At 44.3% G+C, this 19,861-nt stretch overlaps 1 protein-coding gene and 1 non-coding gene across 24 annotated transcripts; both read right to left on the minus strand.

Annotated features, from left to right (window-relative positions):
• Positions 1–5,696: 5,696 nt before the first annotated feature.
• On the minus strand, positions 5,697–19,061 carry BTN2A1 (butyrophilin subfamily 2 member A1). Of its 23 annotated transcripts, none has more exons than XM_081523190.1 (10): positions 18,965–19,061; positions 18,203–18,565; positions 17,994–18,120; positions 17,799–17,869; positions 16,690–17,037; positions 13,452–13,733; positions 11,709–11,930; positions 11,281–11,301; positions 11,155–11,181; positions 5,697–9,420 (listed from the first exon to the last, which is right to left on the minus strand). In XM_081523190.1, the coding sequence occupies exons 5-10, from the start codon at positions 16,994–16,996 to the stop codon at positions 8,798–8,800; spliced, it is 1,482 nt and encodes a 493-aa protein (XP_081379316.1). In that variant the 5' UTR covers positions 16,997–17,037; positions 17,799–17,869; positions 17,994–18,120; positions 18,203–18,565; positions 18,965–19,061; the 3' UTR covers positions 5,697–8,797. The 23 variants fall into 23 exon arrangements, with proteins under 23 accessions (XP_081379316.1, XP_081379315.1, XP_081379312.1 ...); XM_081523189.1 differs by having other exon boundaries at positions 18,862–19,061; XM_081523186.1 differs by lacking the exon at positions 18,203–18,565.
• LOC145519329 (small nucleolar RNA SNORA48) lies at positions 17,606–17,740 on the minus strand. The gene has a single exon (XR_014063735.1). It is a non-coding gene; the product is annotated as a small nucleolar RNA SNORA48 (small nucleolar RNA).
• Positions 19,062–19,861: the final 800 nt, after the last annotated feature.

Consider the following 19,861-nt stretch of genomic DNA (forward strand, 5'->3'; position numbering starts at 1 on the left):
GGTGGGATGAAGTCCTCCAAAAAGGCCTCCATTCACCCTCTGGGGGACAGGCTATAGGAAACATGAAAACACAGAGTTTAGAGTGTTAAAAGCAGGCTATGAATTCATCGGGGCTTTCCTGGTGGCTCAGCAGTAAAGAATCCACCTGCCGATGCAGGAGACATGGGTTCAATCGCTGGTTCGGGAAGATCCCCTGGAGAAGGAAATGGTAACCCACTCCAGTATTCTTGCCTGGGAAATCCCACGGACAGAGAAGCCTGGTGGGCTACAGTCCATAGAGTTGTAGAGAGTTGGACACAACTTAGTGACTAAGCAACCAACCAACAATCATGAATTCATTATTGGTCTGATTTTACTTTGAGGTTTTCACAGAGAGGTTTTATAAGAAATACAAAGCCTTCCATGCTACTCTCTTATGAAAAGAGAAGTGGTGGGGGGAAGGGGAGAAATACAAAGCCTTGTTTATAGAACAATGGAGGGAACACCAGAATTCTCCAAGTCCTTGTATGAGTTTCTTTGGAAAATTACCCATTAAGATTTGAGTTAAAGATGTAGGAAGGAGGATGGAATGTGAGCATGAAACGCACAATGGAGTGACTGTTCCCTTCTGTGAATACTTGATTACTGAAAAATTATAGATACATCATGAACAAAGAATACTTTTTGTTTCAATTTTTGTTCTGAGAAATCTGTGGAAAGTTCCTCTTGGCTTTAGATACTGAGAGATTTTGCTGTATCTGAGGAACTGAAAGTCTGGGGCCAAATTTGATGTGGATGGGCGTGAGCGCTGGAGGCTGATAGTGGGGTCTGGCTTGCCTGTGACCGTGTTGAAGGCCACCAGCCAAAGCCCACCTGTAGTTGAATGAAATTGGATTTGTCGGTACTTGTTACAGTAGTGTGGATTCCACACACCATGTGGGGCTAGGAGGTGAGGAGTGCATCAGTGAGAGCGTGTGGGAGAACTTATTACAGGATTTAGGACTGTGTTGGGTGATTTGAGTGAGGTTCAAAGAAGGAAGGGTTTGTTCTGGATGAATGCTGTCAGAAAGCAGTGGACTGTGGTAGGAGTGAATATTCCAATAATTTTTCTTAGAAAGGAAAGGAACAGAGTGGGCTAAAATTGCAATTAGTGGGAATTTCCTGGTGGTCTAGTGATTAGGACTCTGAGCTTCCACTGCAGGCGCCCAGGTTTCATCCCTGGCAGGTGAACCAAGATCCCACAATCCTGGAGGTGGGGCCAAAATTAAATAAATAAATTGCAGTTGGTAAAGATGTAGCAATTACTGCAGTTAGCCAAGAGAGGGAGGTGTATGGTCAATTTTGTGGCTTGCTTCCTGTTCTTGTTTTTGCCTGTGCTGACAAGATCATAGAGTGGATTTGTTTTTGTCTCTTTCCATCACAAGCACAGAATGGTCTTGTCTGATATTGGTGTCTGTGAGATGTTTAAGTGAAGAACACTATAGCCACTGCTAGGCTTGTTTCTTTCTTTCTTCCTCAATCGAAGTCTGCATTTTCCTTCAGATCTAAACATATTTGGGGCATTATAACCTTAAGAGCCCCTTCCAACTTTCAAAAATCTAGAATTATATTCCTAAATTTCTAGACTAGGATGACTTTTGAGTGGAAGTTATCTAAAAGGGTATGAAATCCCAGCACATGTCTAGAGATAGGAGGAGCCCTGGGGATGGAAATACTACTAGAAGGTTTTGAGGAAGACATAGAAATTTGATGGATCTTGAACAATGGTGTGAAAGACTGACTTATTAAACTCAGTCCTTCAATACTCCCAGAATCCTCATCTTTGGTATGATCTCCTCATGGCAAAGTATATTTCCACCTCTTAACTTTGCATTTGGTCACGTAATTTGCTTTAACCAGTGGCATGTAGAAATTGACAATATGTCTATTCCAAGACCTCTTGATATGCCTTGCCTGTTTCCATTCACTTTCTTTCTTTTATCTTCTGGCCACAGCATGTGGAATCTTAGTTCCCCAACCAAGGATTGAACTCTCTCCCCCTGCATTGACAGTGCCTAGTCTTAACCACTAGACCTCCAGGGAAGTCCCTGCCATTCACTTTTGAACACCATAAGGAACTGACTGTCATAAGAAGAAACTGCTTTGATCAGCCACTTAGGATAGGAGACAAGTGGAATAGTTGCCCTAGCCAACTCATAGACTTGTCATGAGAAGCTGAGCTGCTTAGCCACTGTAGCTTGAAGCAGAAAAGTCCAGCTGAGTTGACTAGATTAGCCGCACTCAGCTGACACCTCAACATATGAATAATAACAACTGAGTGTTATTTTAAGCCAGTAACTTTTAGGGTGATTCGTTACTTAGCAGTAAGTACTCAGTGTAGAAACTTGTTCCTGGAAGTGCAGTGGTATCATATTAAAAAGCAGCCTTCAAGGAGGGGCAATACAGGGTTAGGGGAATACTATTAGGTGTAAGATAAACTATAAGGATATAGCAGTTTACAATAGTTTACAATAACTAAATGGACTATAACCTTTACAAATTGTGACTCACTATATTGTACACCTATAACTTATATAATATTGTACAGCAAATACACATCAATAAAAAATTTTTTAAATAAAAAATAAAAATCACCTCTGAGGATTCCTGGCTGTGAAAATTAAGCTGACAAAGACAAATTAACAGGAGAAAAGCATACAAATTTATTGAATTTTTTACATGTGTTACTTGAGAGACCTCACAAGAGATTGAAGACCTGAAGAAGTGGCCAGAGCAGGAAGTTTCAATCCGTTTTAGGCAAAGAAACAATAAATTTGGGAGGAATTGATGACACAAAGGGGCTCAGGGTAAGGGTAGTAAATTGTGAAGAAATAACAGGTTTGTTTATATAGCCTTCTTCTTGGTGACAAAGACATCTTCTTGCTACCTGGTACAGGGAAGGTACCTTTCATATGTGGCATTTATATTTCTGCTTTCAGGGAAAAAATGGTGAGAGGCAGGTGCCTTCCTCCTGCAATTTTCTTAGACTCCTTCATCTTAAGATATTCTATACGCCAAGGTGCTATGCTTTGGAATAGTGTGCTCAACACCAGCTTCTGGAGGCTACTCATTTCACCAATATCAAGTTCGATAGTATAACATCTTCAAATTTTTCTATTTTTCTCTTTTAAAAGGAAATTCTTTCTTTCTTTTTTGCCTCACTCTGCAGGGATCTTACTTTGCCCACCTCGAATTGAATTCATCCTCAGCAGTGAAAATGCAGAAACCTAACCACTGGACCGCCAGGGAATTACCAGAAATTGTTCTGTTACTTCCTTGTTTACAATAATAGTTTCCAGTTATAGTTAGAAGAAAACACAAACTCCTTTTGCTACCTCCAGAGTCCACACTGAAGTGGCTCTCCCTATTTCTCTGGCCTGTCCACTCTTTTCCCTACCATCCTTTGGCTGCTCTGATCTTTTTATTCTGGTAGTAGCCCAAATCCAACTGCACCCTAGTCCTTTCCCCTTGATATTATTTTTTCAACTGTGTAGTAAGAGGTCTGGCCTTTGTCTAGTCTCCTGGGAAATAACCTAAACCCTCGGAATTTCCTGAGTATTAAGAGTGTTGTTATTCCTGGTGAGCTCACTGGATTGAACCTGATAGTTTATTCTAATGAGACGGTGAGTCGGCAAAACAGAAAGTCCAGTCATGTGCCAAGGGGATTGAGGATTTGAGCTTTTTGTGGTCAGCTTGACTCAGGAAGAGAGAGGGGCTGGAGAAGGAGTTCAATCGCTACGTGGTCCATGATTCAGTCAGTCAAGGCTATATAATGAAAGGTCAGTAGAAAGTACGGCCATTGAAGCTTGGGTGTGCTCCCTGGTTGACAATACTCCATGCATGACACCTGTCTTAATTACTGTTATTTTCATCAAAGCCTGGACAGTGCTTGGCTCATGGCCAACAGTCAAAGACTGTTAGATGGATGTAAGAATAAGCTGAATGTGTGCTGATTCATAGTCCCCAAGAGACTGCTTGGATTATAAATGTTAGCTCATTCACTGATAATGGTACATATACCTTATCTGGGTCAGATTACTTATGTCTCTAATATCAAAGTCCTCTAAGCTTGATCATTAATAGTAACTGTAATTAAAAGGTCTGGGATAATTATACAAGTACCTTGTCTCTTATGGTATGAAAGGGTGGATTTACAGCCAAGCATCAGGGAGACTGGAGAGAAAAAGGAATGAACCTGTGACCCAGCCTGGCTGTTTCCTGTGTAAACAGTTATGTGATTAAGGAAAGCTCTCCATGAGTCCAGGGACATGTAAGTTTCACTTTCCCTTAAGCTGAGAAAACTTCTAATTATGGTAGGATGTGCCAAGAAGACCTCATTTCCAATCTCCCCACCGCACCTCCCTCCTTGGCCCAGCCCACTCTCCCCCACACAGGGATCAACGGAGAACAAGATTAACCACTGAGGAAACTATTACCCAATAATCACTGATGATCACTCCCAGTCCATCTGAGGTAAAAGATTAAAGTCTCTCTTCGATATGTATAACTGAGTCACTTTGCTGTACACCTGAAACTATCACAATATTGTTCATCAACTATTACTTCAATATTAATTTTTTTTAAGTCTCTCTTTAATCTAAGATGCCAAAAATCTGAAAAACTTCCACTAGAAGGTCTTGATTCAGAATTCTTCTTTTCCCCTTTCCTCTTGGGGTTGAATCCAAGTCACAATCAGAGCCAAGAGGGCAGATGGGAGTCACAGACACTGTGGCTCTCAGCCACTGAGGGCGCTGGGATCATTATTATATCCAGCCGACTTGTGACACCCAACGAAGGGGAAGAGTCCCTGGGGGCCATTCCCCTTTTCTTCATACTCTACTCCACCCCCCTCCCAGCCCCCAAATCCAGGAAGAAGGAAATTCTGGAAAATTTAATTCCCCATGCTGTTAAGAATGAGTAATCTGGACCTCCCTGGTGGTCCAGTGGTTAGGACTCTGTGCTTTGCGGCCAAAAAAAAAGAAAGAAACGTGATCCTTTTAGGAAGAGGAAATAGTAACACTCAGGTGACTCCAGACATTTTCTGTTCACTTGAGCTTTGGTTTTCAGTAAGATTCTGCTTCAGTTTGATTCTCAGCACTTTGCTATGAGGCCCCCGATTGTCTGCTTTCTACTTGTTTTCTGTTGTTCCTTTCTACTTGTTTGTTCCATTCTCAGTCTTTGCTCTGACAGTAGGGGTTTACATTCTTTAACTAGTTAGTTTATTTCTGCTTTGGGGCTCACAGGCACAAGATTCCTGCCGCTTGGGAATCTTTCTTAGTCCTCAAGTCTCAGAAGACCCACCACTTCCTTCAGGAAGCCCTCCTTAACTTTACCATCTAATTTTCTATCTAAAGTAGCCCTCCTCAGCTCCCACCCATTCCTCTCTATAATATCATCCTGTTTATTTCCTTCATGGCACAACAGACTGCACATGCTCAATACATTAAAGGTGATAAATTTCTTGAGAGTGAATGAATAAGTAAATATATGAATGAAAGATTGAGTAAAGGAGGCTGGAAGCTGAGTTCTATGCTACTTTATACAGTGATTAGCAGATCACTGGGTTCATGCTTAGTTTCAATAAATACTTAAATGCCGGAGTCCAGCTCCAGCAGGTCCAGGGGTTCCCTCAGGATGGACGGCGTTGGCGATGCGAATGAGAAGACACAGCGAGTCTCGGTGTTTCCAAGTGTCTCCTGACTTTATTGTTTTTAAGACAGCGTTTATATTTTTAGTGGTACATAGAAACAAATGTAAAGTATAGAGTCATATCAAATCAGTTTAATGGGTCAACAGTGTTGACCCTTACCGACATCGTTTGCATATCTTAGTTCATTTTGTTTACCTCATCTTCTGGCCTGGGGGCCTGCTAACATCTTGTGACTCTCCATTGATAAGGGTTGATCAGCCAGAACACTTCTGTATCAGGCACAGCAGGAAAGAATTCATCAATAGAAAGTTTCAAAGTAAAACCTGTTTTCGGTAATCTATCCTATGCCTTAAGCTTAACAGAAAAGAATGTGGTTCCATAAAGTCATAGAACAGCAAGCTGAAGGTCAGCTCTAAGTAAGAATCATCAGTTAAATCAACAATTGTCTTATTATTTGTATTAAAGCTAAACTTCTATTTATATAAATCTCTAACTATTATGCTTTCATTATATATGCTAAATACGTTAAGAGCAAAAACATAGTGAGTAAATATAGACTAAGTAACAGTTTCATAAAGCAATATTTTTTATATTTCCTAATAAGCCTTTTTTCCTACGAAGGGCTCTGTGCCCGTTGGGGCTTTCTTTGTGGTGGCTCTCAATGTTGTTTATTGTTAAAGAGCAGTCATGCACACTAGCTCCAAAGGCACAGGCACATTTATTAAACAAACCAATATGCTAGCAAGAGGAATTTGGATTAGTATACTCTATATCTTAGATAATTTTATTAGGGTGTTACCGTTCAGGGGCCTTATCGATTGAGGTTTCAGATGGATCTATTTTAGAAGAGAATCAGGAAAAGCCTTTTGCCCAAGTCACAGAAAATAAGAAGAGGTTTATAGACAGATATCATCTTTAAGGTGAGTGCTGAGGCAGCCTTCCAAGAATCCCTGAGGCCTGAGAAGCCGTGCTCGGATCAGTCCTCTTCCTCATGACCTTGCCATGGATGGGATCTCGTGAGCTGGCTCCCGGCACTTAAAACATCTAAATTTTATGTTTAGAAGGTGCCTTAAAGATTAGACGATTTTTTTTTAAAGTATGAATGAAAACTCTATTTTCCTTAAACAACAACGACAAAAATCACTTTAACTTGCTAGACCACACTATTTCACTCTGAAACGGAGATCAGTGCATTTCTTATGAGAAAGCAAGCATGCTGAATAAAGAAAAGTGTTTTGCAAACTATAGTAAAATATATGCAAACCCACTCACAGCCTTATTCTATGGAATACCAAAACACTGAAAAACTGTAACTTTTCTAAGATTAATACAGGCAGGTATTAGTAGCACTTGTTTCCTGACTCGCAGTCTGGTGCTTTTAGTTAAAACTGCTCATATGGTATCATGTCAACAGTACCGAAAGTAAAACACATGCACATTAATAAACCAGTTTCCCATCCCAACAAATCACCAAGTTCAATGTTCCAGATTTTTTCTAGAACATGTCCATTTGGAACTGCAGTAATACAATTTTGAACTTTTTAAGTATCATTTAAATTTTTCAGCCAAGTTTTACAATTGGATGGTCGAATTACATAAAGTCCAAAATACTACCATTTATGTCATAATTTTAAATGCCTGACTCAGTTCCAGGATCCTCTATCCTGGTTCTCAAAGGATGTTTTACAGATTTGGGGGGGGGGCGGGCAATCTCTTTCATTTTGAGTCTACAAAGTTAATACTGTTCCATAATAATAATACTAAGATATTTGTCATTTTTCCTCTCATTCTCTCACTAGTGTAGATAATGCTTTCTAGAGCCTCCATGACCCGTGATTCCAACACTGAATACAGAGGCAGATGGTGAGGATCTAGCCACCTTCTAGGAGCCAGACATTAGATTTGAAAAAAACATTAAAAAATATCATACTTCTCAATAAACTTTATTTTACATTGGAAACAACAGACAGTGATCATTCCTGAAATATGTTTTTCATATTAACTTATAATGGCTTGTTCCTTTTTTAATGTTAATAAATACATAAAAAATTTCTCAGTTTAATCTCTAATGCCACATAATATTGATAGATATAACCCAACTAAGCAAACGCATTTTTCTGTCCTCAATAATTTTTACGTGTCTAAACACATCCTGAGGCCAAAAAGCTGGAAAGCGCTGCCCTCCTCACTGAACCTGAACTTTGAGATCCACTTGGTCCAATGCTTATCTGCTCATCTGGGACCTTAAACCTTAGGCCACACCCAATAACAAAGTACTGACGCCTTGTTTATTGTAGGGATACCTGAGCAAGGCCAGGCCCAGATGCCTCCTTGTCATTCATCTTCCTTCATCCTAGATGATCCTGCATCTAGGCCTGTGGAGCTTTACTGTGTGCTCTGGAAATCCTGGGGGTGGGTTAGACATGGACCTTCTGTCTTATTTCCTCCATCTCTGACCTCCATTTCTAGTTCCCTGCCCCTCTTACAACCCAGTGTCCCGTTGTCCTTGCCCCAGATCCACAGTGAAAGTGAAAGTGCAAGTCGCTCAGTCGTGTCCGATTCTTTGTGACCCCATAGACTTTACAGTCCATGGAATTCTCCAGGCCAGAATACTGGAGTTGGTAGCCTTTCCCTTCTCCAGGGGATTTTCCCATCCCCGGGATCCAACCCAGGTCTCCCGCATTGTGGGTGGATTCTTTACCAGCTGAGCCACAAGGGAAGCCCAAGAATACTGGAGTGGGTAGCCTACCCTTTCTCCAACAGATTGCAGGTGGATTCTTTACCAACTGAGCTATTAGGAAATCCCCAGATCCACAGTATCTGATGTCAATTCCGGTCTCGGGCTGAATGCATCAGCCGATGTAATAGCAGCTGGTTCTCTGCCTGTCACTTTCTCACACTTACTTGTTGGTTGGGAGCCACATGGCAGCACTCAGTGTTCCTGAGACTGGCCCCTGCCCCATGGTTACATGCAACAAGTTACTAAAGCAATAGCCTAATGAGGGAGACACATGCTCTGGGGCTTGAAGACATGTCCAGGGGAACCCCGGGGGCGATTCTCCTGTGACCAGAAGGAAGGAGGGTGGTATTCCTCCAGGCGGTGCTGTAGTAGAGGTGGCCTGGGTTTCCCTACTTGGCTCTGAGACCAGGGAATTGGTCCTGGCGGTTGTGGTGGGTCTCTGCCCTGTGAAGGACCAGGCCCCCCTCAGGCACTGTGACTCCCTGGGCCCCTCTAAACGATGGACAGATACAGAGGGGGCTGTCATCAGACCCCAGCCTGAAGAAGGGCCTCAGGGGCCCAGAGAAGGGTGAACGGGGACATGTGTAGATGTGTGACCTGTCCGTCATGTTATAGAAGGACACATCTCCAGCTTCATAGTCCAGGAAGACGCCCACACGGTGAAGGCGCTCTTTCAGGGGGAGAATCTTCTCTGGGGAGGAGAGGGCGCGGTACTGGTTCTCAAACATCTCCAGGGTCCAGAAGCCGTTCTGAGGAACCAGGAGGGCCTCCCCTTTCCTCTCAACATTGTCTCTACAAACCCCCACAGCCCACACCATCACGTTTTCGACTTCCACCTCCCAGTAATGTCTCCCTGAGGAGTAGCTCTCCAGGCCCAGGACACAAGGCCGACAGTCGAATCTCTCTGAGTTGTCAGGCACGCTCTGCCTGGAGGGGCCCCTTCTCACACTTCTCTGGTCCTCTGACAGGAAGAGCTCGGGATGAGCGGTGTCTGGGTCCAGGACCACATCAGCTGCAGAGGAAATCTCAGGTTTAGGCCTGGGATCTCACAAGACTGTGAGATCCCGAGACCAGGACCTGACTCCTGGTCCCCTGAGAGATCCCGGAAAGCATAGGGAAGATCCCCTGGGTAACAGCCTTTTCCATGAAAGCCCCTTGACCCCAGATCCCAGGCAGCTCATAGACAGAATTGAACTACTGAGTCTGCACTTTCTCTCTTGAGTGCCAGGAGCGCTGCCTCGGGTAGAGGAGGACCGGGGCTCTAAGAAATACAGAAAGTTCAGCCAACGAGCTGAAATGAATGGCTCCCACTTTCTCTCAAAGTTCTCATATCTGTCAGCTTTCTATTCAAGATACATGATCTCTGGGGCTTGAGTTAGAATAAAGTTTCCCACTTGGCTTAAACTAGCAAAAGGATCCATCCTCTTCCCCTCCCCCAATTAAGCAAGTAAGGCCAATTTTTCCCTATACAGATGAGGGTGATAAAGGGTTCCTACATGGTCCTCTGTGTCCTACTGGTTTAACCCACTGACAACCGATTTAAATGACTAACAAGAGCACCCTTCAGAGGCTAAAAAAAGGAAGACAATGTCCCCCAAAGTCATCCTGCTGCCTGAGAGTTAAGTATGGCAAAAGGTAGGGGAAACTATATCCATCCATTTTGCTTTAATAACATGGGTGTGATGACTACAGTTATGACCTATCTTGATATAAGAAATGTTTCAGACCCCTGACATTCTGCAGCTGTCTCTGCAGTTACTTTTTGGCAGTTACTATTAGTCAGTCTACATCTAATACAAAACAATTGTGTTAAAATGATTTTCTTCCTTCTCCAGATTGATATGTCTGGCGATGATAATTTTGAAATTTGAAAGAGGAAACGTCTGAGTGCTGTGGTATCCAGCAAAGGCTGGATTCTTTGATGCGCTTGAGCAGAAGGTGACAAATCACAAAACTCAAAAGTGCTCTCTAGGACCAGGTCATTGGACCCTGTTCTTTCCCTCTTGCCCACATCCCCTCCCCTATACACAAAACATCAGTGCTCTCTTGGAGCAGGAAGGCACTTCTGGCCTCTACTTGTTCACCCCTGAGTCAGGCCTGGGAAGTTCATTGCCTTTTCCACATATGGCTCTTCCACTGTTAGAGACAGCTAAGCCAGTATTGTCTTCTTTCAAATTAGTCAGGACTCAAAGAAAACGGCTACTAAAACGTAACTTTTGGGGGGGCTCTACTATGTATGGTTTCCTGGGTTTTGGCAGCTTGAGTGTTTATGCTTCCCTGGTGGCTCAGACAGTAAAGAATCTGCCTGCAATGCAGGAGACCCGGGTTCGATCTCTGGGTCAGGGAGATCCCCTGGAGAAGAAAATGGCAACCCACTCCAGTATTCTTGCCTGGAAAACTCCATGGACAGAGGAGCCTGGCGAGCTATGCCCATGGGATTGCAAAGAGTCGGACACAACTGAGTGACTTCCCTCACTCACTATGTATGGTAGACCTTTGGTGCTCGTGAATGAATTATTCTAAAAAAGAAAGGATGGTCAGAAGTAAATATAGAATTAGTTAAGACCTGTGGAGTGTCCCTGACAGCAGAGGTAGAATCCAGCACTGGGTGGGATCCTGCTAGTGCACTGACCCCAGGCTCCTGCCTCCCTAGCCAGCCTTGGGCCCCTTTGCTCCTCTAATGTGTCGTGTTGGCTGCCTGGTGAGGAGAAAGCTCAGGATCTCAGGGAATGTTAGAGGCGCTCACCCGCATGTAAGAGGCTTCTTCTCCATCCTGCAATGGGACAGGCAGAGAGATGAGCTTCATGAGATAATGGCTAACCGAGCAGAATACAAATCATGCAGGGAGTTGTTCAGGAAATGCTAAACTTACGCAATTCTTCTTGAAGTTGCTCTGAAGAAGAAATACAAACAAATGAATGTCTTCAAGAGAAGAACTAAGAAAATGTGAGTTTGTCTTAAATAATGAAAGGTTGATCTTTTCTATGAATACCACCACCCTCCTCCCCTGCTGCCTAGGAAACTGTCAAGATACCAGAAGTGATATATGATCAGGTGGCTAGATACTATCAGTACTTATTTAGATTTGCTTTCGTTCAACAACATAGGGCTACACGTAGCCAGGTGAATGGATGCAGCATTTGCAGAGTGGAAGAAAGTCAGGTCTGAGGGATTCATTACTAGGATGTGAGAGTTCCAAGCTCTTGCTGCTGCTTTTATTCATGCCCTCTCTGTTTCCCAGGCTTTTAGCTGTCCAAGTTGTGTTTTTTATGACAGTGAACTGTCCTCCTATTCTTTTACCTTTTGTTTGGCGTTCTTTCTCTTTTTCCACACGTTCTTTCCTCAGTTCCTTACGTGCAATTTCTTTCTCTTCATTTTCAGCCTCTTTTTGCATGGACAGAATCTTTTTATCCAGCTGGAGTTTCTTGATGAGATAGATGCTCCCAGCGATGAGGAGAAGCAGAGAGGGCAGGATGACAGCCAGGGCCACCATCCAGGGAGATGTTCTGGGAATAAAGGATTCTGAAAAGGGAGCCCCAAAATCCTATTTAGTGAGAAAAAGGAGCTCTATGATGAGAGCCCCTCAGGGCACGGATCTGAAGAGCTCTCCCAGGTCCCTGCTCCACCAGCTTCTCTCTGAGAAACCCCAGCTAGGGAAAGAACTTTGACTCTGATTGAAAATGTGTGGCTCGCCCCACAGTGATTGCCAGGATTGGGGGCTCAGGAGACAAAAAAGCAAGTAATACCTTGAGTCACCATGGGTGGGACCAGGCTGACTAAAAGCTAACCAGCCATATAGAATCAGCACAGCCACCAAGTGATATAAGCCACCATCCCTTCTTGCTTGGAACATTGTAATACCCTCCTCCCTGCTCTGTCCATACCTTCTGCCCTTCTGCCATCTGTCCTCAGCACAGCGGCCTAAGTGAGATCATGTTATTTCTTTGTTCAAAATCTTGCAATGTTTCCTATCTTATTCAGACTAAAAGCCAAAGTTCACTTGTGGCCTACACTGCCCCATACGATTTGGACCCATGGCCTCTCTGGATTCATCTCCTCCAACTCTCCCTGGCCTCAATCCATTCCAGTCATATCTGTGTCTTAAGGGGTCTTTGAAACTGCCAGATAAGCTCCTGCCTCAGCCCTTTGTCTATGCTGTTCCTGCCACCTGGCTTGTTTAGTCCGCAAACATCTGCGCATGGCTCACTCCTCACTTCCTCAATGGCCACCTTTCCCCTGAAGCCTTCCCAGATCATCCCATTTACAATTACAATGCCTTACAGGCTAAAGTCCATAGGGTCACAGAGTCGGACAGGAGTGAAGCGACTGAGCACACTCGCACGCATGTCCCTAACATTCCCTATCAACTCATTCCCTAATATTTTTCTACAATACTTATCACTATCTGATACAGTCCACAGTTTAATTACTTCACTCTTTGTTTTAATTAATGATTTCACTTATTGTCCTCTGCTGTTCTAGACTATGAGACCCATGAGGGCAGGCATCTTCTCATATTTTGTTCACTGATTTATCTTCAATTTCGAGAACAGTACCTTGAACATATGAGATACTTGTTTGGTACTTCTTTAATGGATTTATGAATGTCTATAGACAGACTTTCTTCAGCACTGTCCCTTGGGAAATCTCATGCGGAGGAAAGGAGGGCTTCAGCAGACACCACCCACCCACACCACCGTCCATGGTTTTAGGACTGTTCTAAATGTTTGAAAATTGCTGCAGGATAAGGACCATGAAAGAGGAAAAAAAAAAGTCAAACAACTATCAGATTTACCCTTAAGGAGGCTTCCTACCTCTGTGTTTTGAGACAATTTGATTTTCCTCTTATGACAAGGAGAGGCCTCAGCTCAGCTGCAGCTTCCAGCTCTTCAGGGCTCAGGATCCTTCTACCCCACGGCCCTACCTCCCCATCCCCCTGCTGGGCTCCAATCTGTCTGCTGAGCATCCTGCCTCTCTGAAATGAGCCTCCAGGAAAAAAAAAAAGAAAGAAAGAAATGAGCCTCCAGCGAGCACGGAACTAACCTGGAATGAAAATCACAGTTTCCTTCCCCTGGTTGAGCAGGGTGTTGCTGACAGAGCAGGACATGTTCCTCACCGACTGGTCCCTGATGATCATAGCCATGATGACCAGGAAGAGCCCATCTGCACTCACAGTGTAAGCCTCTTCCAGGGGGGGCATGGTCTCACCATGAGGGGCCCTCCACACAGCATGGGGCTTTGGGTACCACCCTGCAGATGTACATTCCAGCCGGATGCCTCCATCCTCGTGGCCTTTCATTTCAATAACGGGTTTAGAGCCCAGGCCTGGGGAGAGAGACCAGGGCTCAGTGAAAGAGGTAATGGTGTCTTAGCCAAAGTGTCTTAGGAGAGTAGCTCTTAGTGATGAACAGGCAAGAAAGAAAGAGGCTGGTGCAGAAAACATGATTAGGCACATTCCATGCACTCTCTTCTGTGAAGGGAGAAAGAGGGAGGGATAGAAGAAGGAAGAAGACAGTAAGGAGAAAAGGAAGGAAGAAAACCTTGATTTTGGAGAACACCAGGAGGCCAACATGTGCAAAAAAAAATTGTGAGATCTCTAAGAGGAGAAATGCTTACGTTGCACTCTTCTTTGGGCTCTCCCTATGGACTCCATCACAGGAGCAAGCATCTATCTGCCTCCTAATAAATGTTTGTTGACTGATTCATTCAGCTAGAGATTTTAATTTTCTCACTTCTGGGTGGGTGTGTCCACTCTGATCAGAAACAAACAGGTCTAGGCTTTCACTTTCTGCCCTGAGAGGACTTCTCAGCAGTTCTGGCTTCTTGAAGTTTTAGCTCAATATAATAAAGACAGAAACCTGCCAGGCTGGCAGAATTTTAAGAAACTTTTTGACTTCAAGGCACTGTCTCTCTTCTCCTGGCTTAGGGCTTCACATAGCCACAGCTATCTGATAATCAAAAGGAGGTGTTGGTTTTTAGGAGAACCGACAGAACTAGTGTGCAAAGCCAGGCCTTACGCCCCAATTCAGAGATATTTACCTTCCACAAATTATACCAAAGACAAAATTAAACCTCACTCAAGTCTTACTGATTCTTCCTCAATTTGATCTTTTCAAGATGGAAAATAAAAAAACCAACTAGTTGCAGAGTGAAAGGCTGGCACGGAAACTCTGAAGTGGGATAAGATTCAAAAGAACTCAGCAACTTGGGAAGAAATCCTACAAAATGTTTCAGGGGGGTTCAGTAAGCGCAAGTATGAGACAACAGATCTAAGGGCAAAACCAGCCAGCCAATTAACCAAACTGAAAAGACAGTAAAACAAACAAAAAATTGTACAACAACTCGATTCAGAATGGGATAGGCCAGGACAGGGTCATGTTTACCATAATTTGCCAAGCTCTCTTTCCCTCTGCCCAGGTAAACCATAAAGTTCCAGGCAGGTCTGTATGAAGTAGAGCCCCACCAGATTCATGAAGGATATAATTCATGTGTCAGAAATACATTTTTGTTGATTTAACCTACTAAGATTTGAGGGCTGCTTGGGCCAGAGCATAAGCTCAACGATCCTGACTAAAGCGTATGTCAAAGATAATTAAAAGCACAGACTGGTAAGAGGCTCACGGGGAAAGGTGAAAAATAAAATAGAGCTCAGGCTTAGAATAGAGATAGCTCAGGTATGCTGTGATGACCACTTACAGCTTTATGGAGCAGATTCATTTATTCCCTCAATAATATTTACTGAGCATCTGTTATGCTCCAGGTTCAGTTCTAAAGATGTGGATACAGCAAGAACAAAAGAGAAAACAACCCTTTATGAAAACTACATTTTAGTGGAAGAGACATAATAATCTGGATAAATAAGTAAAATGCATACTATGTAAGATGGTGATATGTCCCAAGGAAAAAAGCAGGGAAGGGGGAGGAAGTGAAAAGCATCAAGAATGGTGTTTGATCCTTACAGTCATGGAAAATAACTTACTAGAAAGAAAAAAATAGATTGAAGTCATATGTGAAAAACTTCTCTTTGGACTTCATGAAAAAGGTGTGGAGCATCCTATATGATTGGTGAGAGTGTTTATTGGTACAAACACTTTGCAAAACAAATGTGTAGTATCTATTAAGGGTGAAGATAAACATTTCTCATTATACAGCACGTTTACTTCTAGGAACCTGTCTCAGCTGAGGATTTTGAGAAACGGCATGTTATGGATTGAACTGTGTCCCTGCAAAATTTTTATGCTGAATCCTTAACCTCCAGTCCCTTAGAACTGTATTTGGAGACAGGGCTTTAAAGAGGTAATTAAGTCAACATGAGGCTGTTAGGGTGGGTCCTGATCCAATCTGCTGGTGTCCTTATAAAAAGAGATTAGGACGCACGGAGATACAAGAATTGCACACCCATAGAGCAAAGGCCACATTAGGACGCAGATGGAAGACCAGGTGAGGACCCAGCACTAAGATAGCTACCTGCAGGCCAAGGAGAGAGGCTGCAGGAGAAACCAAACCTGCTGATAGCTTGATCTTGGACTTAACAACCTCCAGAACTGTGAGAAAACACATTTCTTTTATTTAAGCCACCCAGCCGTGGCCTTTTGTCATGGCAGCCCTAGCAAACTGACACTGTCAGTAGAAGGCAGTATCCTATTTGTTGATATGAGTGGCTGTAGCTCATAATAATTCAGTAATCTGTACGTTAATGTTCTACAAACTTTTTTGCACAAGTACTCTGTTTAATGGGCCTTCCCAGGTGGTTCAGTGATAAAGAATCTATCTGCAATTCAGGAGACGCAGGTTTGATCCCTGGGTTGGGAAGGTCCCCTGGAGAAGGAAATGGCAACCCACTCAGTATTCTTGCCTTGTGGAAATCCCATGGACAGAGAAGCCTGGTGGGCTACAGTTCATGGGGTCACAAGGAGTTGGAATCAACATAGGGACCTAACAACAACAAATTCTATTTAATAATAAAAATGTCTAATTCTAAAACATGTTACTGAGAAATATGCTTACAGATTTCTCAGAAGTAGGCATAAGGATACTCTGTAGGGACTAAGCATTCGCCCCTGCTCAAGATGACAGCTGTGTGTGTCTCAAGAGCCGATACCCACAGTAGCAGAGCAAACCCATTCAGTGAGTCCTTGAGGAGGGAAAAGCCACCCTCCCTGTTTACAGGGAATTCTAGGCCAAAAAATCCCCTGATCTGCAGGGGGCCTGGAGTGAGGAGAAAAACTTTCCCGAAGAGTCAGGCTGTGAAAAAGCAACCTCACAAAATGAAAGCACGCACCTGCCACTGTCAGGTGCATGATGGCCTCATCGTAAGATCTGCCTTCTTGAAAGTAACAGCGGTAGATGCCGTTTTCGTGAGCGGTGACGTTGTGTATGATCAGCCCCACGCTCCCCTTGCTGATAGCTTCACTCACAAAAGTTGTTCTTCCCCGGTATTCCTCCATCTGCTCCTCTGTTCTCTCCCGCCTGCCCTTGTACACGAACACCGCAGGGGAAAACTGTGTCCGGAACCACCTCACCTCCATGTCCTCAGCGTTTTTCTCAGGTGACAGATGGCAGCGTAACGTGGCATCTTCTCCCACCATGGCCAGGATTGGATCAGCTGGTCCCAGGACAGTAAACTGGACTGTTACACAAAGCGGTAGAATCAGACAAGGGCACCAGCCATCAACTCTCTGAGACAGGAAAGGAACTGGGTGTTCCAGGGGACAGACATGTTCTCTCTAAGGCCACAGGGGCTTCCTGGGCTGAGGATTCTGGGGGCCAAGGGATGTGGCTGGTCGGCAGTAAAAACAAACAAACAAACAAAAAACACCTAGTAGGGGTGTCTATCGGGGGTACTAATGCTTCATGAACAAAACATGGAGAAGCCTACCCTGATCACCCCTCATGAACCCTGAGCTCACAGAGGTGTTTTTCTGTTTTCCAAAGCAGCACAGTGCCTGCGGTATAGGATATAAACTCTAGCTGTCCAGTGTGATTGCCACTAGCTAGTCCCAATCGGCGTGTGCTGTAATGTAAAATACCCACAACTTTGAAAATTTAGAATAAAAAAGTTAAACATCTCATTGTTCATATTTTACATTAATTAAAATTTTAAATAATAATACTTTGGTTATTTGGAGTTAAAATGTTTTATGAAAGTTCGTTTCATCGGTTGATTTCCTTTTACTTTTTATTTGTTTTTTTTTTTTCCATGTGTCCAGAGCATGAACCAGGCATGAGCACAGAGCAAAAGCCAAGCTGGGATAAACAAGGAGTTGTTTTGTCCCTCACTGATATGAGACAGGCACCACCAACCAGGTGCCACTCCACCTAGGTCAGGGACATCCTTTTACTTTTTAAAATGTAGCTACTAAGGATTTTTAAGTTACGTATACAGCTTGCCTTTCTGGCTCTCACTGGATTGCTACTGGAGTGCGCTGGGATCCATCTGATGACTGTGATCCATTTGATGACTGTGTGCAGAATGAAAGGGTGAGTGAACACAAATGCAGCCCTTCTTTACCCTTCCTCTTTGCAGACTTAGTGTTGATTTTCTTTTCTGAGAAGTTGATAGGAGTTAGTGGCATACACCCCTACCTGAGACCAGTGCAAACGAGCTGAGGAGGTGGAAGAAGAGAAGGAAGGCTGGCAGGGAAAAATACAGCAAAGCAACTGGCTCCATAAGCATCCAAGAGGAGTCACCCGGAGAGGCAGTGACGGGAGACTGGTGAAGAGAGAGAGAGAGAGGTGAAGAATCAGCCAAGGAGACTTGGCACCATAGTTCTGATCATAGTTCTAGGTCATACTTTCCTGTAACCCGTGTTGGTATCATCAGCGCCCCAGCTTCTGTCTTGGGCCGTCCCCTTCGACTTCCAGTTCAAGTTCAGTTCAGTTCAGTTCAGCCGCTCAGTCCTGTCCGACTCTTTGCGACCCCATGAATCGCAGCACGCCAGGCCTCCCTGTCCATCACCAACTCCCGGAGTTTACCCAAACCCATGTCCATAGAGTCGGTGATGCCATCCAACCATCTCATCCTCTGTCGTCCCCTTCTCCTCCTGCCCCCAATCCTTCCCAGCATCAGGGTCTTTCCCAATGAGTCAACTCTTCGCATGAGGTGGCCAAAGTTTTGGCCAGTTCAGGTATTTCCCGATAAATTGATCCTTTAAACACTGCATGGAATGTAAACAATACAGCGATCTGGAAGGCAGTTTTCCCCTCTCCTCGGCTCACTTTTCCAGCCAGAGTTGAGTTTCGTCAGACGTCACTCGATACTCTTCCAAACCCTCCCCTCCCTTTTCTCCTCTCAGCGATTCAGGCTAGATGCCAAGATAAGTCCACCCTCGCCCCCAGAAGCCTCCCCTCCCCGGGTCCCCGCCTTTCCCCTTACTGGGATTTGTTCCTCCCACCTACCGCCTCCCACCCTCTGCCCCACCCCAAGGGGTCGCGCATCCCCTCCCCTTCTTACCTTCTAGAATTAACTTCTGCATTTTCTTTTCTCCTCCCTCCGCTCAAATAACTATTTTCTGGCTGTTCCTCTTCCCCTTAAACCCCTCCATGGGCACACTCACCACCGTCCGGAAAATGGAGAAAAGAACTTTTCTTCGCCTCCTGTTAGTGGCGGCGCAGGGCGTGCGGGCCCCGGGTCCGGGTCCACCTGGTGATCACAAAGTCACAAGATTTTCAGTGAACGATTTAGAGCCGGCTGTGGGTCAGCCAGCCAATGGCATCCCTGAGCTTGCTTTCTCACCAGTTACTGGGCAGAACACACAGAAACAGTTTAGGAATTGAAATCTTACAAGTGTGCATAGGCTTTTAATTATTTATTTTTCTTTTTTTTCAGAAGCGTGATACTTTTCTTTTTCTTTTGAAGCCTTGAGATTTCCCCAAGGATTTTGGCGTTGCTTGTAATCACCAGGAGAGGCCTCCCCATTTGTGTGTGTGTGTTTAGTGGTTGGGGTGTGGGCAGGTGATGATGTCAGCATGCTGCTGCTGCTGCTGCTGCTAAGTCGCATCAGTGGTGTCTGACTCTGTACGACCTCATAGACGGCAGCTTACCAGGCTCCGCCGTCCCTGGGATTCTCCAGGCAAGAACACTGGAGTGGGTTGCCATTTCTTTCTCCAATGCATGAAAGTGAAAAGTGAAAGTGAAGTCGCTCAGTCGCGTCCTACTCTTTGCGACCCCATCGACTGCAGGCAGCCCACCAGGCTCCTCCGTCCATGGGATTCTCCAGGCAAAAGTACTGGAGTGGGGTGCCGTAACACATCTCAATTTCACATATTTCTTAGTGCTGGATAGATGGTATGGAGCCCCGTTGCCACATGACAAGCAACTGATTAATCTACCCTTTATGTCATTTTTCTTTCAGTTGGCTTTCTCTTTTTATTTATTTTCGAACTTGCGTTTCCTGGGGTTACATCTCAAACAGACAACCTGAGCCGAAGTCCTTGACTCAGAGTCAGCTTTT

This window comes from Giraffa tippelskirchi, chromosome 8 (assembly GCF_054371585.1).
Source record: "Giraffa tippelskirchi isolate mGirTip1 chromosome 8, T2T-mGirTip1v1.2.pri, whole genome shotgun sequence".
NCBI lineage: Eukaryota > Metazoa > Chordata > Mammalia > Artiodactyla > Giraffidae > Giraffa > Giraffa tippelskirchi.

Bases quoted from the DNA above. Each gene is read 5' to 3' on its own strand.
- BTN2A1 (XM_081523174.1), bottom strand. From the start codon at position 18,084: ATGCTTATGGAGCCAGTTGCTTTGCTGTATTTTTCCCTGCCAGCCTTC. The intron at 11,182-11,280 runs GTAAGTTTAGCA...GTCCCATTGCAG, and splicing joins GCAACTTCAAGAAGAATTGC to GATGGAGAAGAAGCCTCTTA. The intron at 9,421-11,154 runs GTGAGCGCCTCT...TTTCCTCTGCAG, and splicing joins AAGAAGCCTCTTACATGCGG to CTGATGTGGTCCTGGACCCA.